Raw genomic sequence first — 18,911 nt, 5'->3', positions numbered from 1 at the left:
GATTATTAATGTTAACGAGCAGAAAAACACGCCATAACAGGAGGAATTTACGTAGCTGTAATGAGTCAACACGACGAGTTGACGGACAATATGGCGCGAAGGCGTGGTTGTGACGTCATGTGAGTAGGGTCTATAAGTCATATCTATTTTTCCCACAGAAAAAAAATATTTGCTCTCTTCTAATTTCCTGTTGTAACAATCTAAAAAAGTGTTTTAAGTCATATTTAATTTGTTCCATTGTATCGGGAATACAGTGGTACCGCTCCTCAACAACATCTCTACATGCAGAATTTTCAGACACGCCTCAACGGGAAAATATTGCCTCTTGTTACGAAAGAAATTTCAGAATACGAAGTCAAAAATGGATGGTACTCGCAGTTTCCAGAGTTTACTGAACGTAACATACTTATAGCTGCTCTGCCATTGTCTATTACCTAGCATTCCTGGCATCCAACTGGCTAAGAGGGGCCACTACTCTATGTGTATGTGTGTATCCCAGTCTCATCTTCATTTGCCCCTCGTATTCGGACAGCTTTACATGAGTGTATTACCTTTTATTCTATACTCTATTCTTCTTTTTTTTACATTATGCACAACTCTGATTTTATGTTTATTGTGCAATAATCTAATTGTAACATGTATTTGTTACATGTTTTGATACCTTTTTATTCATTATAAAAGATTTATGTCTGAATTAGATAGGCTTGGAATGGATTAGGCCAGTGGTCCCCAACCTTTTTACACTACCGACTGGTATAATGTGGGCATTTTTTTTTTTTTTTAAATAAACCGGCAATGTGTGGCAGAAAATGATGAGTAAAAAAACGAGTGAATATAAAATAACACGTCAAGTAGGAGTGGGAACCTCTTAGTACCTCCCGATACGATACGATACGATACGATACGATACGATACGATACGATTTGCGATACAAAGCTCACGATAACGATGACCTGATGATATGGCGATACATTGTTTATCAGTACATTGGTCAGGAAATAATTCTAGGATATTCTCCAAACAACTAATAAACAGAAAAACAAGTTTCTGCTGTGAATTACATAGAGTTCATCACTAGTAGACATACAGTCCATTCAAACTGGGAAGGTGGCAGCGAATGTTCATTCGCTGCCATCCTTCCCACTTCAAATGGATTGAACGTCTATGGCTGTTAGTGGAAGCCAATGCCAGGCAGGCAATGAGGTAATTTTGGGCCATTTATTGACATTTACCTGTTGATGTTCACTTGCTTCCTGTTGATTTTGGGGTATTTTATGGGTCACTTCTTGATTTACAGAACAGGGAGTGACCTGGGAATCACCCAAATGAATAGGCAGTGACTCAAGCTCAAGAGGAAATGACCTGTAAATGCCCTAAAATGAACCGCAAGTCACCTGTAAATGCCCTGAAAATCGGACAGAATGAGTGAATGCTCTGGTTTCGAATGAAAGAACGTTCCCAGTCTAAATGGATTGGGGGTTGTGCACCATCAATGCAGCTTAAGAGTTAACTGAGACACTACTATGGTGGAAGATTTTGGTAGCAACTTGTTGGTTCCTTTTTATTTTTCATTTCACTCACACCTTTTTAAAACGATATCTCAATTCTTGGCAGGAGCATATCGATAACCTTTTGGGACACAAAGTATCACGATATATCACCATTTCGATATTTTGTCACACCCCTAACGTGAAGGCCGAAAATATTAAGAAAGATTAAAAAAATATTAAATGCAGGGAAAATGTCACTCACCATTAGGCATGTGCTGGTATGAGATTTTGACGGTACGATAACCGTGAGCACAAATACCACGGTTTCACGGTATCACGGTATTGCAATTATAGCTCCAAAATGTGTTATGATGTGTGATGTATGGTTAAAAAAAGTAACTTTTTTTCCATTGAACAGGATTTTTTTTTCCCAGAACATAGTTGCAAATTGGAACATCAGTATATTGTTAAAATAAATACATTATCAATAAAAAAAAACAAATATTTTCAATAAAATTAAAATATAACTTTAGACTATACCCACAGCCACAGCTCAAGTTGATCAAGATTAGAGCAAGAAAAAAATAATTTCTATAATTATATATATCATAATTTCTATTTTAAAAAAGTAACACTTCTGAATTGAATTTTTAAAAATGTATACTGCATGACTTTTTGTTTTTTTGAGGGTGGAAAAGCTCAAGTGAAGTTTCACCATTTTCAGCCACTGTGTCAACTCTAGTCTACATGATGTCATGCTTTTGTGTTAATAAGAACATGAAGAATTCATAAGTTAATAAGTTAGTTAAAAATGTAAAAGTTATTTAAAATGTAAACATTGTTGTGGAAAGGTTTCATCTAAAAAAAAAAAAAAAACATTGGGAGTGAGACCTCGCCTTGTTCCAGCGAACGTGGATTTGTGCTTAGGGCAAGATCATCTTTCGCAATTAACGATCTTTGAAGCTATCCCTTTTTCCCCTTCATTCAAGCGAATCAAGCTTCTTTTCTCACTCTGCGGCTGTAACACTCGACGAAGTTGCTCTCCCAGCTAAGTCTAGGCTAACATTCGTCTTTGTAAGCTTTTAGTTAGTTTGTATATGGAATTTGAAAGGTAAATGTGTGTGTTGTTTTTGGCAAACTTTTTTATGGTCGTAATCTGTTGAAGCTATTCACACATGGAAAAATACAATTGAACAACGTTTTAGATGTTTTCATTTTGTATATTCCACTTGGAATATACAATGGGTTTTCCCATTGGCAGTGTATCAAATACTTGTTCTCCCCACTGTACCACGATTTGAGAGCTCAGTTGAAGGAAAGAACGCCTTATGTTTGGAGTATTTGTTTTTGGGTTCGCTGGCTGTCTAGCCGATAGCGTCACTTTCACACACATCAACAAACGGGAGGGTGTGAGCGCTGCCGAGCCACGCCACTTCTGGCTGCATTTTTGACACATGAAAAATAGCGAATACCGTACTACGGTCTCACGGAAAATTTTAGTGGTTTTGAAACCGCGACGTTTTCACACCACGGTAAACCGTGAAACCGGTAACCGGCACATGCCTACTCACCATACACTGAATCCACCTTTTTTTGACAGAGAACTCTCCTAAAACTTGTCGGCAAATATACGTGGTCGCAAGCATAATGAGTTCTTCTCCAATCGTGAAAGGTTTCTTAGGTTTGGCAATACGGTTCACCATGATGTATGATGCTCTCAGTGCTTTCGCTTTTGTTACCTTGTTTGCTAGCTTTTAGCCACATATTATGCAGAATGGACTTGGTTGTAGGCTCCTCTTCTGGCTCAGCAGGTGGCCTTTTCCCCATAAAAAAGCTGTCCAAAGACGTCGCTGCCCACAGCACACAGCCAACAGCAGCTAAAGTTACTGTTTACATTGACTGGCGCTGGGCTGCTATAGACCCTACCCACGTGACGTCACAACTCCGCTCTCCTGAATGGTACCGCCCAATTGTCTGTCAAAACATAGTGTTAACCTGTTACGGCTACGTACATTCCTCCTATTTACGGCGTGTTTTTCTGCTCCTTAACATTAATAATCAAAATGGTGAAGGCGTGTGTGGCTGTTGGTTGCACTAACAGAGAAGATGGAAGGAGAGACTTGAAGTTTTACCGTATTCCGAGGGATCCAAAGAGGAGAGCGAAATGGACGGCTGCAATTCGACGTGAAAACTGGGCACCAAAAAATCACCACAGACTATGTAGTAGTCATTTTATATCCCGTAAGATGCATTTAAGATATACTTAGAGGGTTTTGGGCTGACAAATAACCACAATTAAGATCATTGCTAGGCTAATCGCCGACAACATACACGTATGTATGTAGTGAGAGTGCTATCGCTAAACCATATAAACATTAAAAGCCTTAACTCCATTGACAAACGACATGAAATACATTAGACTTGACAGTGGATGTTAGCAATAACAAAGGATTTTGAATTGAAAATTTCGTAACTCACCTTTCCAAGCACAAGATAGATTCCTGCCGAATTTTCGTGGACGAGGACCTGTTTCACCCAACCAGCAACGAAGTATTTATAAGCCTCCAAGCTCTTGAAGTTTTTCAAATTTTCGTGAGAATAGGCTGATTTTGTGTGGACAAGATAAATATCAGCGTAGCAGATGTCAGGCAGACAGGGCGAAGACAGTGGGTCGAAAAACATCGATTTGGGCATCAAATATGGATCTGGCGACTGTATAGAACGAAGCTTTTCCACATAACGCCTTTTATGCAACACATCCAGTGAGTTTACGGCATCAGAAAGCACCGGGTCTTCCATGAAATGCATTTTAAATTCCTCGATCAATTGAAACCAATGCTAATACAGAGACAAAATGACGGACAAGTGGGCGGAACCATACAGCGAGCACGTGGTTTTGTGACGTCGGTGGGTAGGGTCTATAGGTGTGCAAACACCCTAGTAATCGCGGCGAACCACTACATGGCAACCTATACAAATCTTTACTTTTTAGTCTATAGAGTAGACTGAGACATTGATGTGTCAAGAGCCACAGGCCAGATTGCAGTGGTTAATAAATTATTTCTTTCTCTGCGACCTGGTAGCAAATGCGCCACGAACCGGTATTTGTCCTTGGGGGACCACTGAACGAGGGCATTTACATGGAAAACACGTCTCTACTTACAGAATTTTCAAATTACGAAAATACTTCCAAAGCCAATTAATTTTGTAAGTAGAGGCACCACTGTATTTAACTAAATTGTTTAGCTAACATACGATATGATATAAATGTTTCATAGTTGTGTGTGTGAATGGTTGTACTACTGAAAAGCGTGCTCGGACTCTAACCCATCACTCTTTGGGATCTGAACTATGCGCTGTGTGCAATCAAAGCTCCAGCTGGTGATTTATGTGCAAGATATAAAGACGAAGCTTTGTGTGAGAGCAGATTGATCCTGCCTTATGTTTTCTGTGTCTAGAGGGTGGCATCAAACCCCGTAAAGGTAATGTCGCAACAGGAGTAAAATAAAGAAACCATTATAACAAGTAATAGGCAAGAAGAGGCATGGCTGCTGTCAGTCAGTGGGGGGGAATAGTGAGGGAATTACAACTGAGGGCATATGGGTCTGTTAGACACGGAAAATATTGATTGGTAGATCAGGAAAGATCTTCCACAATGAATTTAGACGTTAGCAAACCAGGCGGAAAGTATCAGAGTTGTTTATGTGGTGCTAGCTATTCTGTGTTTTCCTGCAATTTATTATCCAAGACCTGAAGCAATGCATGGAACCTAGCTGACATTTCAGATATATCTCAGAATCACTCTAAAATGTAGAAAAATAAAATTGCTTTTGGTTTATATTACATACTGTAACTGTTGGTGTAATGTCCTTTGGTTATCGGAATATTTTTTTTCCCTTTCCATTGACGCTGTAATTACCTCCACCAGTAGGTGAAACCTAGGGAAAAGTAGGTTATGTATTCAGTTACCAATATCTGTCGGTTTGTATGTTTTTGTTCAAGATTACTAAAGAACGAATAAAGGAAATGGTATCAAACTTGCAGACTGTATTATATGAAATGGAAAAGGTGATTAAATTTGGGTAAACGGGGTCAGAGGTCACAAAGGTCAGGAATGGAATTTCATGGTAACTTGATAGCTGATTCGCCTATTCAACTCCAATGTGCAGAGTAGTTACCGGTAATATTGTGAGAGGGGAAACATTTTGGGACATGAGAGTAAAAGAGGCCTTAAATGTTCACAACAGTTGGTAAGGAAGAGGTTTGAATTCGGCTGCTCTGCCGTTTGAGTCCTTTTATTTGTTTTGTTTTCAATGAACTATAAAAACAATTAATTCCAAATCATAAAAGGCACAATCATTTTGTCGCGATAGATTATTTTGTTTTTCTTGATACCATCGAGGGTGATGACAAGTATGGAATGGAATGAAAATAATGAGGAGAAATATTCAGTCAGACAGTAATGGAAATGTAAATAGCACAAAAAGTTTTAGCAAGCCACACACACAGGTCAGAATAATGAATACCACAGGTTTGCCTCTGGCTGTTGTGGTGGTTGTCAGCACTTAAAAGAGCTTGTTATTTAGAGCAAGGCTGCTCTCTCCCTTGTCTGTTCGTGCGGCGGATTATTATTCTCTGAACAAGGAAATGGAGGCTGTATGGAATGTTTAAGAAAAGCTGAAACTCTTTTCTTTATCTTCCTAAAGTGAAAATGTCTTTAGACACCTCTGGCTTTGTTTGTCATATGCGGTTTGACTAAGCCCTCAGTCCATCGTGGATTTTTTTCAATTAAAAAAAAAATATATATGTGTATATATAGATGAGCTGTCCCGAGCCGATCGCATAGTCTGACTCCCGCTCCATCCCCCACTCCCTCTCTGCTCTGTTGTTCAGAGCTGGAGTTGCTTATTAAAATTAACAATGATTGATCGACGTCTTCTGTTTGATCATGCCACAGATCCCTGGAAGCCTCAGCATCAAAGCACCGCATGCGTCAATCATCGTTTAACTTGTTAAACAATTGCTGTGGCAACTCATTGTGTGTGAGTGGGGAGATGGAGTTGAGTGGACTTACTCACTGAGGCATTTAATAAAGACAAGCATTTTTATACTTGTTTAAAAATAATTTGGTGGGATAGTAACATGTTTAAAACTTAAAATTATTACATTTGAAGTGCTTAAAAAACATGGGTTAAAATATACATACACATTTTCTTTATTATTAAACTTTGGGGGACAAAAAGTGAAAAACATTTCTTATATGTACCTCTTTCCAATGCTAAATCTGAATTAATACATTGAAAAAACAGGAAAACATTTTTTCTATCTAGGGTGGGGGCGCTACTTCGCGGTTTTTCACTTATCACGCCGAGAAACGCGGTTATTTTGTCAAATATACAACATATAAATGATTTTTTCATGCTTTATTTGTTGGACAATGTTTAATTACTTTAATTGTGACCCTATTTGGCATTTTATGAAATTACTTCACATTTGGTCTTTAAGGTTATCATACGGTAAGAATCTCATACCGGCATATGTCTAGTGTAAAGTAGTTTTTATTATTTTGCAACTTTGTGTTGATTCTTCTTTAAAAAAGTTTTGATGTTTACTGTGTGTATAAGCTTCTGACCAAATGCTTCTTGCAGTGGCACAGTATGTCATTTGTTGGGTACTGTTTTATGTGCTATAATAAAACTAACAATATTAAAGCAACTCTGTGTCTTGTTGTTTTGCCTATGGGAGAACTTTAATGACATCAAGTGCATGATAAAATAGCACCTCGTAAAAAACACTTCTTAAGATAACAGGCTCAGGTCAGTGACCAGCATCAAGTGAGCAGTAGAGGTATAGTATGTTGGCTTGCATTGTTGGTGCGAGTAGGACTGTGGACGACTCCCTGCTTCTTATCATTTTTATTGGAGAAAAATAATGCCTCTCCGGCTTCAGCATAGGGCACATTGTTTGTTCTCACTACACCTGTTGTATATATGATCACACATATTTCATGGATCGTACTGGCCCACATTTGGGTGTTGTAAAAAAATCTATTGATGGTTGGGATTTTGACAATGATAAGAGACTGATTAGTGCCATAGAATTTGTTGACAATTTGTAGTGAATAATTTCCTTTACCGTTTCAATGTTTTTGTTGCGGGATTTAACAATTGTGTTACCTCTTGACACCTATTATATATCTGTGTATATTTGTTTCCTGTACATGAAAACAAATGCTGGATGAATGTAATGTTAAAATAAAAATGAAGGGGAAAGCAGGTGTAAACAATTTTTCCTCTTCAGTTGGAAAAAAAATCAAGTGCTTAGAATGCTGTTGGCTCATGAATAAAAATAAAAGAATCGGTGTTGATCATACTGACTATATTTGTGTGACCATATGGTATTGGTGTTCTGCTATGTTCCAACATTACTTGTAGATGGGGTTTTTTTGTCCCCCAGACAATTTTCACCTAGTGTGTAGAATTTCTTTTTAATATTTAAATCTGTGTTATGTTTCTCTGCAGTGGTGAAAAAGATGTCGATCCATAATGCATTCAATTAACTATGCTGCTTTTATCATGAATAGTTTATGTTGTTTTAGCTTATTTCATTTAACTCAATAAGAAATCAATGTAAGTGATTTAGATGTGTTTTATGAAAGCAAGCCTCAGCACTGTGGAAGAAAAATATCAATGTACTTCTTCATATTGGACGTTTTATGGGTCTTTTTCTTTTTTTAATATGTTCAACGTGTATGGAATGAAGCCTCATGCCTAAATTATAGTCATTATATTAATTATGCATGTGTCGTTATACAGTATTTGGCATTGTGGCATTGAATGTTGTGATAGCAGTGGGATCGGTTCATCACTGCAGCTGGCTGTTTGTAGTGTTTGTTCAAGCATGTTATGCAAATGTAACCGGTGTTTATTTCAAAACATGACAAAGTATAAGCTCAATTGGTTATGTGGTCACGTTTACCCGCATTGAGCTGTGTTTTATGTTGTGGCTTGGAGAAAAATACATTTAGTGTCTAATTGCTTTCTCTATTGTGTTACAGAAGGTGTAATTATCAAAACAAAATGAAAGAATTGCAAAAATAATAATAATAATAAAGAAAATAGATTGTTGTTTTTTGTACTGTAATTGAAAAAAATATATGGAAAGAATTGCAAATATATATATATATAGCTTGTTGATTTTTGTACTGTGATTGACAAAAAATACACATGGATTCATTTTTTTGCAATGAAAATCCTCCAGATCTAGATGAAAAATCACAGTTCAATATAGGATTGTGTAAATTATTTTCCAACATTTATGCCAGTAAATATCCAAAGAACTGATACTTCTTGAAATGTTTTTAATAGTTTTTTTTATTGATTTACATAAACAAATTGAAATATAAGGTACAATCTTTCATTGTGTAAGCATGCATATGTAGGTAAAACTAAATAGTGACTCCTACAGTATGTAAAGTATGATTTAAGTATTATGGCGTTCATATGGAGTGACCAGGTTTCATGAAGTTACAAAACAAGATACAATAGGAAAGTTTTTATCACAGGGGACATTCCGACATCTATTCAATAGGTTAAAATCTACACCTTTCTGTTGCTTTGTAGGAGGTGATGCTGGTGGAGGATGAGTCAACTTCTTGTTACTGCCTAATGGACTCGACAAGCTGCCACCTGCTGCTCGACCAGCCAGGTTCATATGCCCTCGTGGGTGAGCCTCTGACACAGGCTGCCATCAAGAGGTTGAAACTAGCAGTGTTTGGGAGTATGGAGGGAACTTCAATGAACTACAGTCTGCGAGTGTACTGTGTGGATGACACGCCACATGCCTTTCAGGTGGGGAAACAATGTTATTAGAAATAATAGCCATCAAAGGAAAAAGTGAAGGAAAATGCTGATTTACTACTCGTCTCCACACTTGCTAAATAATAGTTTTTTTTTTGTTTGTTTTTTGTTTTTTTACATTCTAGTAGGGCTGCAGCTATCGAATATTTTAGTAATCGAGTAATCGACTGAAAATTCTATCGATTAATCGTGTAATCGGATAAAACATTTTTTGGGGGGGGTTAAGAGCAATTATAAATATACATGAGAAAAAAAGACATTTAATCCAATATTGAACCATTTTCAGTCAATCAATGTCTTTTTTTTCGATGTACGTTGTTGAAAACAGACAACAATTGCATCTAAGATGTGACTAGAAAAAAAATTCACTGCTTTCACTCAAAAAACGTCTAGAGCTTATAAAAAAAAAAACATATTTCTTACCTAAAAATGTAATTATGCTTGATAACACACATCACTTGAAAGCTACGTGTTTTTCCCACGTGTTTCAATTTAATTTCAATTTGTGTCAAGCTATTTTTAAGTTCTAGTTCAGTTATAAGTTAGTCTAAACTGTAAGCCCTGATAGGATTTTGAGTTTTTGCAGTGTTCAAAATAAATGTATGATACCTGCTGTATTGGAGCACATTAGGGACCAGTGCTATTTGGTGTTTTATTCAGCAATGATTACTGAGCTAAAACTGACAGTTAGCTTTATTATGTTTTAATTTTACACCCTCATCACTCTACAGTGCTGTGTTTTTACAGATTAAATAAAGCCTGTTTGTAAGACACGTTAGCCACACATCAACAGTGGTCATAATCAATAGAAACCTAGCCCTCCTAAAGGCTAACGGTACGTGAGCGAGTGACAGTAACGTTATATTTATTAGCGATGAGAAGTCTACTGCTTAAAGATGGCGGCTGTTTATTAATGCTGCCGAGACGCGGCTGAGTCTGTCATTTCGCATCTAGGTATGTACATAGATATATAGATATATGCATGACTATGAGATGCATTGGACACTACCTGCTACTAGCGTCATGCGGGCGTAGTTTTTAGCAACGTCGGCGTAGTTTGTAGCGGCTGTCGGCTGCGGTAAGTTTTTATTTTATTTTTTTTTTTTTATTATTGCTTCTTCCTCTACGCACGTGACGTCAGCGCGTTGTCCCGCATTAAAAGTAGTCCGGGCAAAACGTGATGCTTGGAGCTGGCAAAATTAAACGATTCCTCGAGGTGAATAAAATTACTCGGATCAGTTTTTAAACTCGAGTTACTCGAGTTGTTCGAGTATTCGTTTCAGCTCTACATTCTAGATCCCTTACTTGTGTAGTTTGTCATGACCTTTTGAAATATGTCTTCAATGTTAGTGTTCCATTTTCTGGTCGCCAGACTCCTCCTTAATGGGGGCATTTAACCCCTAAAATTTGATACAACGCAAGTAAATTTTTCCTCTTCATGCACCTGTGCAAGTAGGACTTTTACAGATAATAAAACATTATTTTTCCTAAAAAAAAATTGTGGCTGACAAACTCAACCCTACTCCACAATTAAACTTGCGCAAATAAGTTGTTAAAGCATTGTATTTATCAGAAATATAGAAAACATTATTGCAAATGAAAATATTGACAGGGTTCCTCCAGCTCATGGAAAGTTAAATCCAAAATTTATTAATGTTCTTTGAGACCTTCTTTGAACTTGACAACAAACCAAATTGTGGGCGGGGGCGGGCACAACAGGACGTCAAGTAGTGCTATTTAGTCGTTGCTAAAAGTAACATCCAATCAATCGTATGACATCCGACAAGTGACATCCAACAAGTGGAGCCACATAAACAACGTGGAGTATCGGGAAGTGATATCCCTTAATTTATCTGTTTTTTTTGTTTTGTTTTTTATTACCACAAAATAAACATTTCATGCAATAGACCTGCAAAGTCAAGATGTTTTGTTTATTTTCATTATTTAAACAGCGCCACTGTTTAGTTACACTTGTGTGAAATCTCACAAAAATTTACACGACATCGGTGCCATATCGCTCCCAGAAATCCTAAATGGGACAAGTTGTAAAAGTACAGTGGTACCTCAACATACGATCGATTCGACACAGCATCTTTTCGACGTCCGACGTAAAATTTAACTCGCCATTTGTTTCCACATCAGACAACATGCTCGAAATACGATGAATATGACAGCACCGCAGATGGATGCACGGCGGATTTTGTGAGAGAAATCAACCTAGGTTTCAAAAAGGCTGGTACAGGTGGTGAAACAAGGAAAAAGGTGACGCTTACCATTGAAATGAAGATGCAAATGATAGAAAAATATGAGCGTGGGGTGCGCATCCGTGAACTGGCTTGACAATACAGCTGTAGAATGTCTACGATCTCCACGGTCCTCCTCCAACCTCCGTTCGCTAGTTTTTATAAGTTAAGATGACAATTATTATTGTGGTAACATCGCCAAAGAAATCGCCAGTGTCGTCAGGTTTTTATCATTTATTTCAAAACTTGCCCAGCACAACACGCCTACAGTCTGCCGCAGTGTTCTCAACAAAATTAAAAGTAAAAGTAAACTCTTAACCGCACTGCTGCCTCTCTCTGTCACGTCAGCCCCGCGGTGCGTTCAGGTACAGCACGCAACACGTCCGCCGCATTAGAACTCGATTCGTTACATTATTACAGGAATTATTATTATCATTATTTCAGTTTTCCGTTTTTTTTTTTTTTTTTTTTTAATAATTTATTTGTTCAGCTAAGTGTAATTACCATTTGCAATAGTACCAGCAGTATTTATGAAGAATTTAGTGTAGGTTTTTGGGCTGTGGAAAGAATTAAAGGAATTATCATGTATTCTTATGGGAAAGTACTGCTCGACATACGACCATTTCGACTTACAAACAAGGTCCTGGAACCAATTAACTTCGTATGCAGAGGTACCACTGTATTAGTTTTTAACATGAAAAACAGCAGGGCTCCAGATTGCGAACAGAAGAAGCACAGGGGCTCGACACACGGGAGGTGATGAGCGATGGCAAAATGCAACCAGGGGTGAAAGTGGGCCAGAACGCACCGGATCGGCGTTCCTCCATGAAATACGATGGTGGAACGCCATTCCGGCATACGGTGCTTTGATCCCGAAAATATGATGGCAACTGTCAAAACCCAATGTTTAAAAAAAAAAAAAAAAAAACTGCCACGCTGCCACACACACATCTCCAATAAGAACAATCTACCAATGTCAGATTTACATATACAAGTGTTAACAATACAAGCCGAATAAAGAGCTTGCTTAGCGTCATCCGTTTCCACTGATTTTTATTATTCATTTATTCTATTTAGTTCTCCCCAGCGTCTCTCTCATCTGACAAGTCGCATTGCCTGTGCCCTTTTCACACATATTACCAGGGAATTTCCCGTATAAGGTGACGCGCATTGCTTTCATGCATGAAAAGATTCCGAGAATGAAGCCGGTTGGACGCTTTCACAGACTTGTCCTGTGTTGCCCACTGGCGCTCTCTGTGTGTGGAAGGCTGCTGGGCAATTTTATAACCTGGACATTACGTCATTTTTGGTCAGCATTGTCACAATGTTGGTCAAATCCTGTTGTGTGTTTTTTTCCGGAGGGAGCGTTCCCCGACGTGTAACTGCAACCAATTTAAGGTCATCATGAGGTAAGATCAGGCCTAAAAAAATCCAGCCCAACCCGACCCGGGGTCCGCTAGTATTAAAGCACGACCCGCCCGAGCCCGATCAATTAACTTGATTTGCAGGCCCGAAAAAAACCCAAAATGTTATGCTTTATTTGTAGGCCCGAGCCCGGAAAAAAAAAAGAAATTATATTTTATTTGTAGGCCCAAGCCTGAGATAAAAAACCCTCAAAATTCTATGTATTATTTGTGAGGAGGAGAAGGAAGGGATGCTCCAGTCAGACCTGGACAGATCACTGCTCGCTGCTTGGAAAAACCGACTGGTTGCATTTTGCGTGATCACATTTGGTGACAATGCTTATGCATTAAAGCCTGTCTTTTGTAACAAATTCTCAGTTGGCAGAAAAAAACCGCAACTTTTCCTAATGTTTATATAGTCTACATATTTTTAGGATCATATTAAATGCATTTACACAACGAAATAACGCTGGAAAAGTTTGTTGAATGTAAATAAACAGATGCGGTTTTGCATCGCAGAAGAGAAAGAGTAAAAAGAGGGTACATGGCACGCTCTGGCTCTGCAATGACCATACAGCGCCTTGTGTTTTTTATCCAAATTATTTATTTATTAACAAGTATTCCTTTGTTTAACATCCATACATCGTTTTGGTATACGTATATAAATATATGTTTATTTTAAAAATTTAGCGAGAACCCCGGCCCGACCCGAACGTAATGATTAAAATTTTAATTTCGTTATGTTTTCAGTTAAATTTAGCCATTTCCAGCTTGCCCTGTTTATAGCCCTGCTTTCACACACACTAGGAGAAAACCAACGCAGGCATGGTGAGAACGTGCAAACTCCACACTGGAAGGCCCGAGCCCGGGATTGCACCCTTGATATCAGAACTGTGAGGGGAACGTGCTAACCACTGTGAAACCTGTTGTGTTTTATTGTGTGTTATATTTATAACTGTGCCAAAAGTTCTTGCATTTTGGTGGTTTTATGAGGTTTAAGATCCCCCCCCCCCCAAAAAAAAAAGGACTCTGTGCCGAACTTTATGTTAGGGAGTTCCGGCAAGAAATTCTAGCCACTTTCACCCCTGGTTGCGACTACAGCGGCACACACAGCCCTATGCCTGTGCGTCATCCCTCTTCTCTGATTAACAATGAATTTGGAGGGCATTTTATGAAAAAGATTCTGCCCACTAATAACATTCCATATTGCTGCTTTTTTATTTATGTCCTGAAAATCATGCTGAGAGGTTTCATAAAGTATGTGCTGTCGCACACTGCTAAATGATACGCTTCTCCATGTTGACAAAGTGTGGCGTGTGGATGTGAATTTCCAGGTTGACCAGTGTACTCGCAGGTGATTTGTCGATCAATAAAGCCGACACTGATTGGTTGTAATGCCAGGTGACGGCGAAAGAAACAGAACAAAATTTCCATATTCACGCAATTTCGAAGTAGTATATTAGTTGATGTCAAAACTTATAGAGAAAAAAATTAGATTTATAAGTTTGCAGTTTTATGCATTTATTATGAATGTATTTATCGGTTAAACAGTGAAAATTAGAGGAAAACTTTGCATGTGGATTTACAGTGTGCGCCCCTGAATCTTCTGCTTGCATCCCTAAAATTTTAAGTTAGGGGACACTTTGCTTCTAGTAAAAAAATGTTAGTCTGGAGCCCTGTCATTTTCCTAAAATATAATGACAGACTGTTGTTTTTCCTGTTGTAATACAATGACCAAAATGTTGTAACACTATAATGTATGCACTTTTTATAGTTGGTATTAAACAAAATAATTCTTTATAAAATTTATCCTTATGAATGTAAAGTCTAAAGCCCCTATTATTATGACAAAATTTTAGAATTGATTCCCTGCTCTATGGCCAGCAACTGTATGTGAGAGGCCAGGTGGGGGCCAGAACCCTGTCAAAACAAACTCATTTCCCCTGCATATCAAATCTACACAAAAGTCTTTAACCCTCTCTTATTCACTCCATGCTATGTGCCAGCTGAGGTATTGTATGCACAAAATAAACACCAAAATCATTGTTTTGTAAACAAATGAGTATCCAGATTTCTCTTCCTAGCTGAAGCAAGTTCCACTGAGTGGTAAAACCTTGAGGAAGCCGAGAATCTCTGTTAAACGGTTTGCAGCAAACCATATCCTGATAGATTTAATAGATAATTAGCAACGAAAAAATTATGACTGTGTGTTTATACATTAGAATCTATATTTTCCATCAACCAGCGATTTTCATTCTCTTCTTTTCCATATATAAGACTGTCAGTAGCTTTTCCAGTCATCTGGTCAGAGATGGGTAAACTCGCCAAAAATTGTACTTAAGTAAGAGTGGGGTTACTTCTAAATAGTTTTACTCAAGTAATAGTAAAAGTAAAAGTAGTCATCCAAATATTTACTCAAGTAAGTAAAAAAAAACTATTTGTTGAAAAGAACACTCAACCGTAACATTGTGAATAACTGTTTTTTTTTTTTTTTTAATAATTATATTTTTTTTTCTCAGCACAACTTCATCTATATAAACTGTTATTATTATGCTGTTCTATTGCCCAGTAGTCCCCAACCTTTTTTGCACCACAGACCGGTGTGATTTTGGCCTTTTTTTCCACAAACCGGCAATGTGTGGCAGAAAATGACAGTAAATATTTAAAATAACACGACGGAGCTAAAAACAAACATTAAGTGCAGGATAAATGAAGTCACCATACACCAAAGCAATCTTTTTTTAACAACGACCTCTCCTAAAACTTGACAGCAAATATCCTCGGTCGCAGCAATACTGAGTTCCTCTCTAATTGTGAAAGATTTCTTGGCATTAGCAATACGGTTTGCCACTCTTCTGGCTCAGCAGGTGTCCTTTCCCCCGTAAAAAAGCTGTCCAAAGACGTCGCCGTCAGAAGCACACGGCAAACAATAGCTAACGTTACTGTTTACATTGACTGACACTGGGATGCTACAGGTATGCAAACACCCCAGTAATGGCGGTCAACCACTAGAGGGCGACGTACACAAATCTCTACTTGGATTAGTCAATAGGCACAGGCCAGATTGCATCATTAAGAAATTTATCGATTATTATCATGGACTGGTGCCGGTCCTCGGCCCGATGGTTGAGTATCCCTGCTGAGCAGGTGAGCAAATAACACAACCATATTATGCTAAAAAGATGACACAAAAATCATTTAAATTTAGACCAGAACATTATGACGCATTACCCGTATAAAGAGCATGATTGCCCTCTAGTGGAGAAAAAAACATTGGTACACCTGAATGGTATAATGGAGTCATGTGTATATTGTTGCGGCATCTCGTTGGTGAAACTGGTAGCGCTACTGTTGGCATCTCTGGTAAAAAATGAAGTCAATATGTAGAATAAAGAGGAAAAATGGAACGACTAGTGTAGTCCAAAGTAGCCGAATATACGTAGTGTTTCTTCTTCACAAATCTACTCATGTAAAAGTAAAAACTATTCTGTGGTAAAACTACTCTAAGAAGTATGTTTTTCTCAAAAAGTTACTCAAGTAAATGTAACAATAACAACAACCGCAGATCTGATCCCAAAATTTTCCAATGTACCTCATATACTGCTGAATTTAGACAGTGTTTGATAATGAGTATGTCTTAGATTTCCTGCTGAGTAGAAATTGAAAACAGCGAAAAAATATTGTTCCACTTATTGTGTAGCGACAAGGTGTATTTGACCCGAGACGAAGTGCTACTATAATCAGTGCCACTCAAATGTTAATCGATACGCTTTTGTTATCATGTTTGAGTTGATTTGTCTTTCGACAACCAGATTAGAGGGGTTTTAAGCATTAAGATCCCATAAGTGAACATCTGGGAAATCATTGTGATCTCTGAAGAGACCTGGCTAAATTGGAGCGCTCACAATTGTGACTTTGTCTCATATGCGACCACCATCCTGTCATGTAACAACCATCAGCAGCAGCTGGCTTTCCAAATTTGGTTCATGCCTTTCAAGCAGCTGCCAGACGTGTGCACAGTAGGTCTTGTCTGCTATAACACCAGATCTCTGTTGTGTGATTTCCCCAGCTTCACTAATCACACATTTTTTTCAGGTACTGCATAAAGCTCCATTTAACATAAACACCTATATAGAGGGTTTCTGTAAATCTGTGATGAACAGAGGAACACATCCGAATTTAGTACACCCTCTTTGGAAAGTGAGATTTCTGTCATACAGTATTAGTCAGGAAAAAATGCGGAATGCTGTTGGATACAGATGCCCAATTACGAGACAAAGGACAGCTTGATTTTTTATTGAACAAAATTTATTTATTTATTTATATATTTTTTTTAAGTTAATGTACAACCCCTAGCAAAAAGTATGGAATCACCAGTCTCGGACGAGCACTCACTCAGACATTTTATTATGTAGAACAAACTCAGATAAAAAGCTTGAAAAAAATAATGAACTAATTCAAAAGTGCAACTCCTTGGCATTCAGAAAAAAACACTGTGGTGGTCAGTAAATGTTACTTTTATAGAGCAAGTGCAGGGAAATATAGAATCACTCAATTCTGAAGAAAAAAATATGGAATCACTCCATTTTGAGTAGTCAATTTCCTTTCCTTAATTGGGGCCCTGCCTCAGATTCGATCTGCTCGTTAGTTAGCAGTTAAAAACAGTGTAGTTATCACACCTTGGAGGGCTGCTGGACCAAGTGGATTCACAAGAATCATGGCTCCAACAAGAGATACTGTATGTCTCTTGAGACCAAGGAGAGGATTATCAAACTTCTTGAAGAAGGTATGCTACACGTAAGGTTGCCAAAGATGTGGGCTGTTCAGTCAGATGTATCAAAAATCTGGACCAAGTACAAACAGCATGGCAAGTTTGTTAAATTTAAGCGTACTGGTAGACCGAGGAAGACATCCAAACGTCATGACAAACAACTAAAGGCCATATGTCTTGAAGACAGAAGAAATGGGAGGAAGCTGGAATCAAGGTATATGACAGAACTGTGCAAAATCCCCTAAAGGAAATGGGATTTTCATACAGGAAAGCTAAAAAGGAAACCATCCTTGGTACTTATACAGAAAAGAACAAAACTGCAATGGGCTAAGGAGAGGCAATCATGGACTGTGAATGACTGGATGAAGGTTGTTGGAATTTATTCCCCCCAGCCAAAGCTGCACGGAAACGGCGGCAGCCAAACGGAACTGGTGCTCCACTGTTTACCGCCCCCGCGAGCCAAACCAGGAGGAAACAAAACTCTGCGCGTTCTCTTCTTATTTTAACCCTTTGTACTGACTCCATGTTTCAAAAGTTTGAAGAAGACTCACCGAAAACAGGTTGACATTTTATTCGTCGACAATGGTCAAAAACAAGGCAAAAACAGACGACAGAGGGACCATTCTGGATCCAAAGCAAGGCTACATAGAAAATGTTTCCGAGCAGCAAATCTGTGTTATCTCAGTGTCCAGTGTTTTTAGGTCCGTGGTGTCGAAGGTCGGGTCGAAGGTGTGGTTGCGTGTTGTCCCGGGACCATCCCTCTGTGGCCGGTTTTAGGCGGTTAGATTCGTCCGTGGACGGGACGTGGTTGCCACAGCGACCGACGCTGGTCTTGACGTCCCAAGCGCCTGCTATCAACTTTGTTATCCGGGCTGGCTCTACTTGTTGTCGGACAAAGAGCGTTTTGTCCTTGCAGAACTGATTTGCAAGTTTTGGTGCGTCAAACTTGCTCGTGACGCACACGTTGGGCTTCTATGATAAGATGGCGTTGTGTATTTATTCTGCTTCTTTTCATTAAACACTGTGCTATCTATTCTACACTAGGTGTGTCAGAGCAGTACAGTTCCACAGTAAATATGAGAAATAGTACTATTCCCTGATTAATTGTATTCCGTGTGTTCGAATAATCCAAACAATTAGACGGT

The 18,911-nt window shown here is 38.4% G+C and overlaps 1 protein-coding gene across 2 annotated transcripts in view; it reads left to right on the top strand.

The window, feature by feature from the left end:
* Positions 1–18,911, top strand: part of unc5db (unc-5 netrin receptor Db) — a 330,197-nt gene that overhangs the window by 262,857 nt on the left and 48,429 nt on the right. For both annotated transcript variants that reach the window (XM_057831103.1, XM_057831101.1), the window contains one exon: positions 9,113–9,340. In XM_057831103.1, coding sequence (XP_057687086.1) covers positions 9,113–9,340 — 228 coding nt within the window. The remainder of the gene's footprint in view (positions 1–9,112; positions 9,341–18,911) is intronic.

Source organism: Corythoichthys intestinalis, chromosome 3 (genome assembly GCF_030265065.1).
Source record: "Corythoichthys intestinalis isolate RoL2023-P3 chromosome 3, ASM3026506v1, whole genome shotgun sequence".
Taxonomy (NCBI): Eukaryota; Metazoa; Chordata; class Actinopteri; order Syngnathiformes; family Syngnathidae; genus Corythoichthys; species Corythoichthys intestinalis.
Note: the sequence above shows the minus strand (reverse complement) of the source record. Positions and strands in the feature narration are given on the sequence as shown.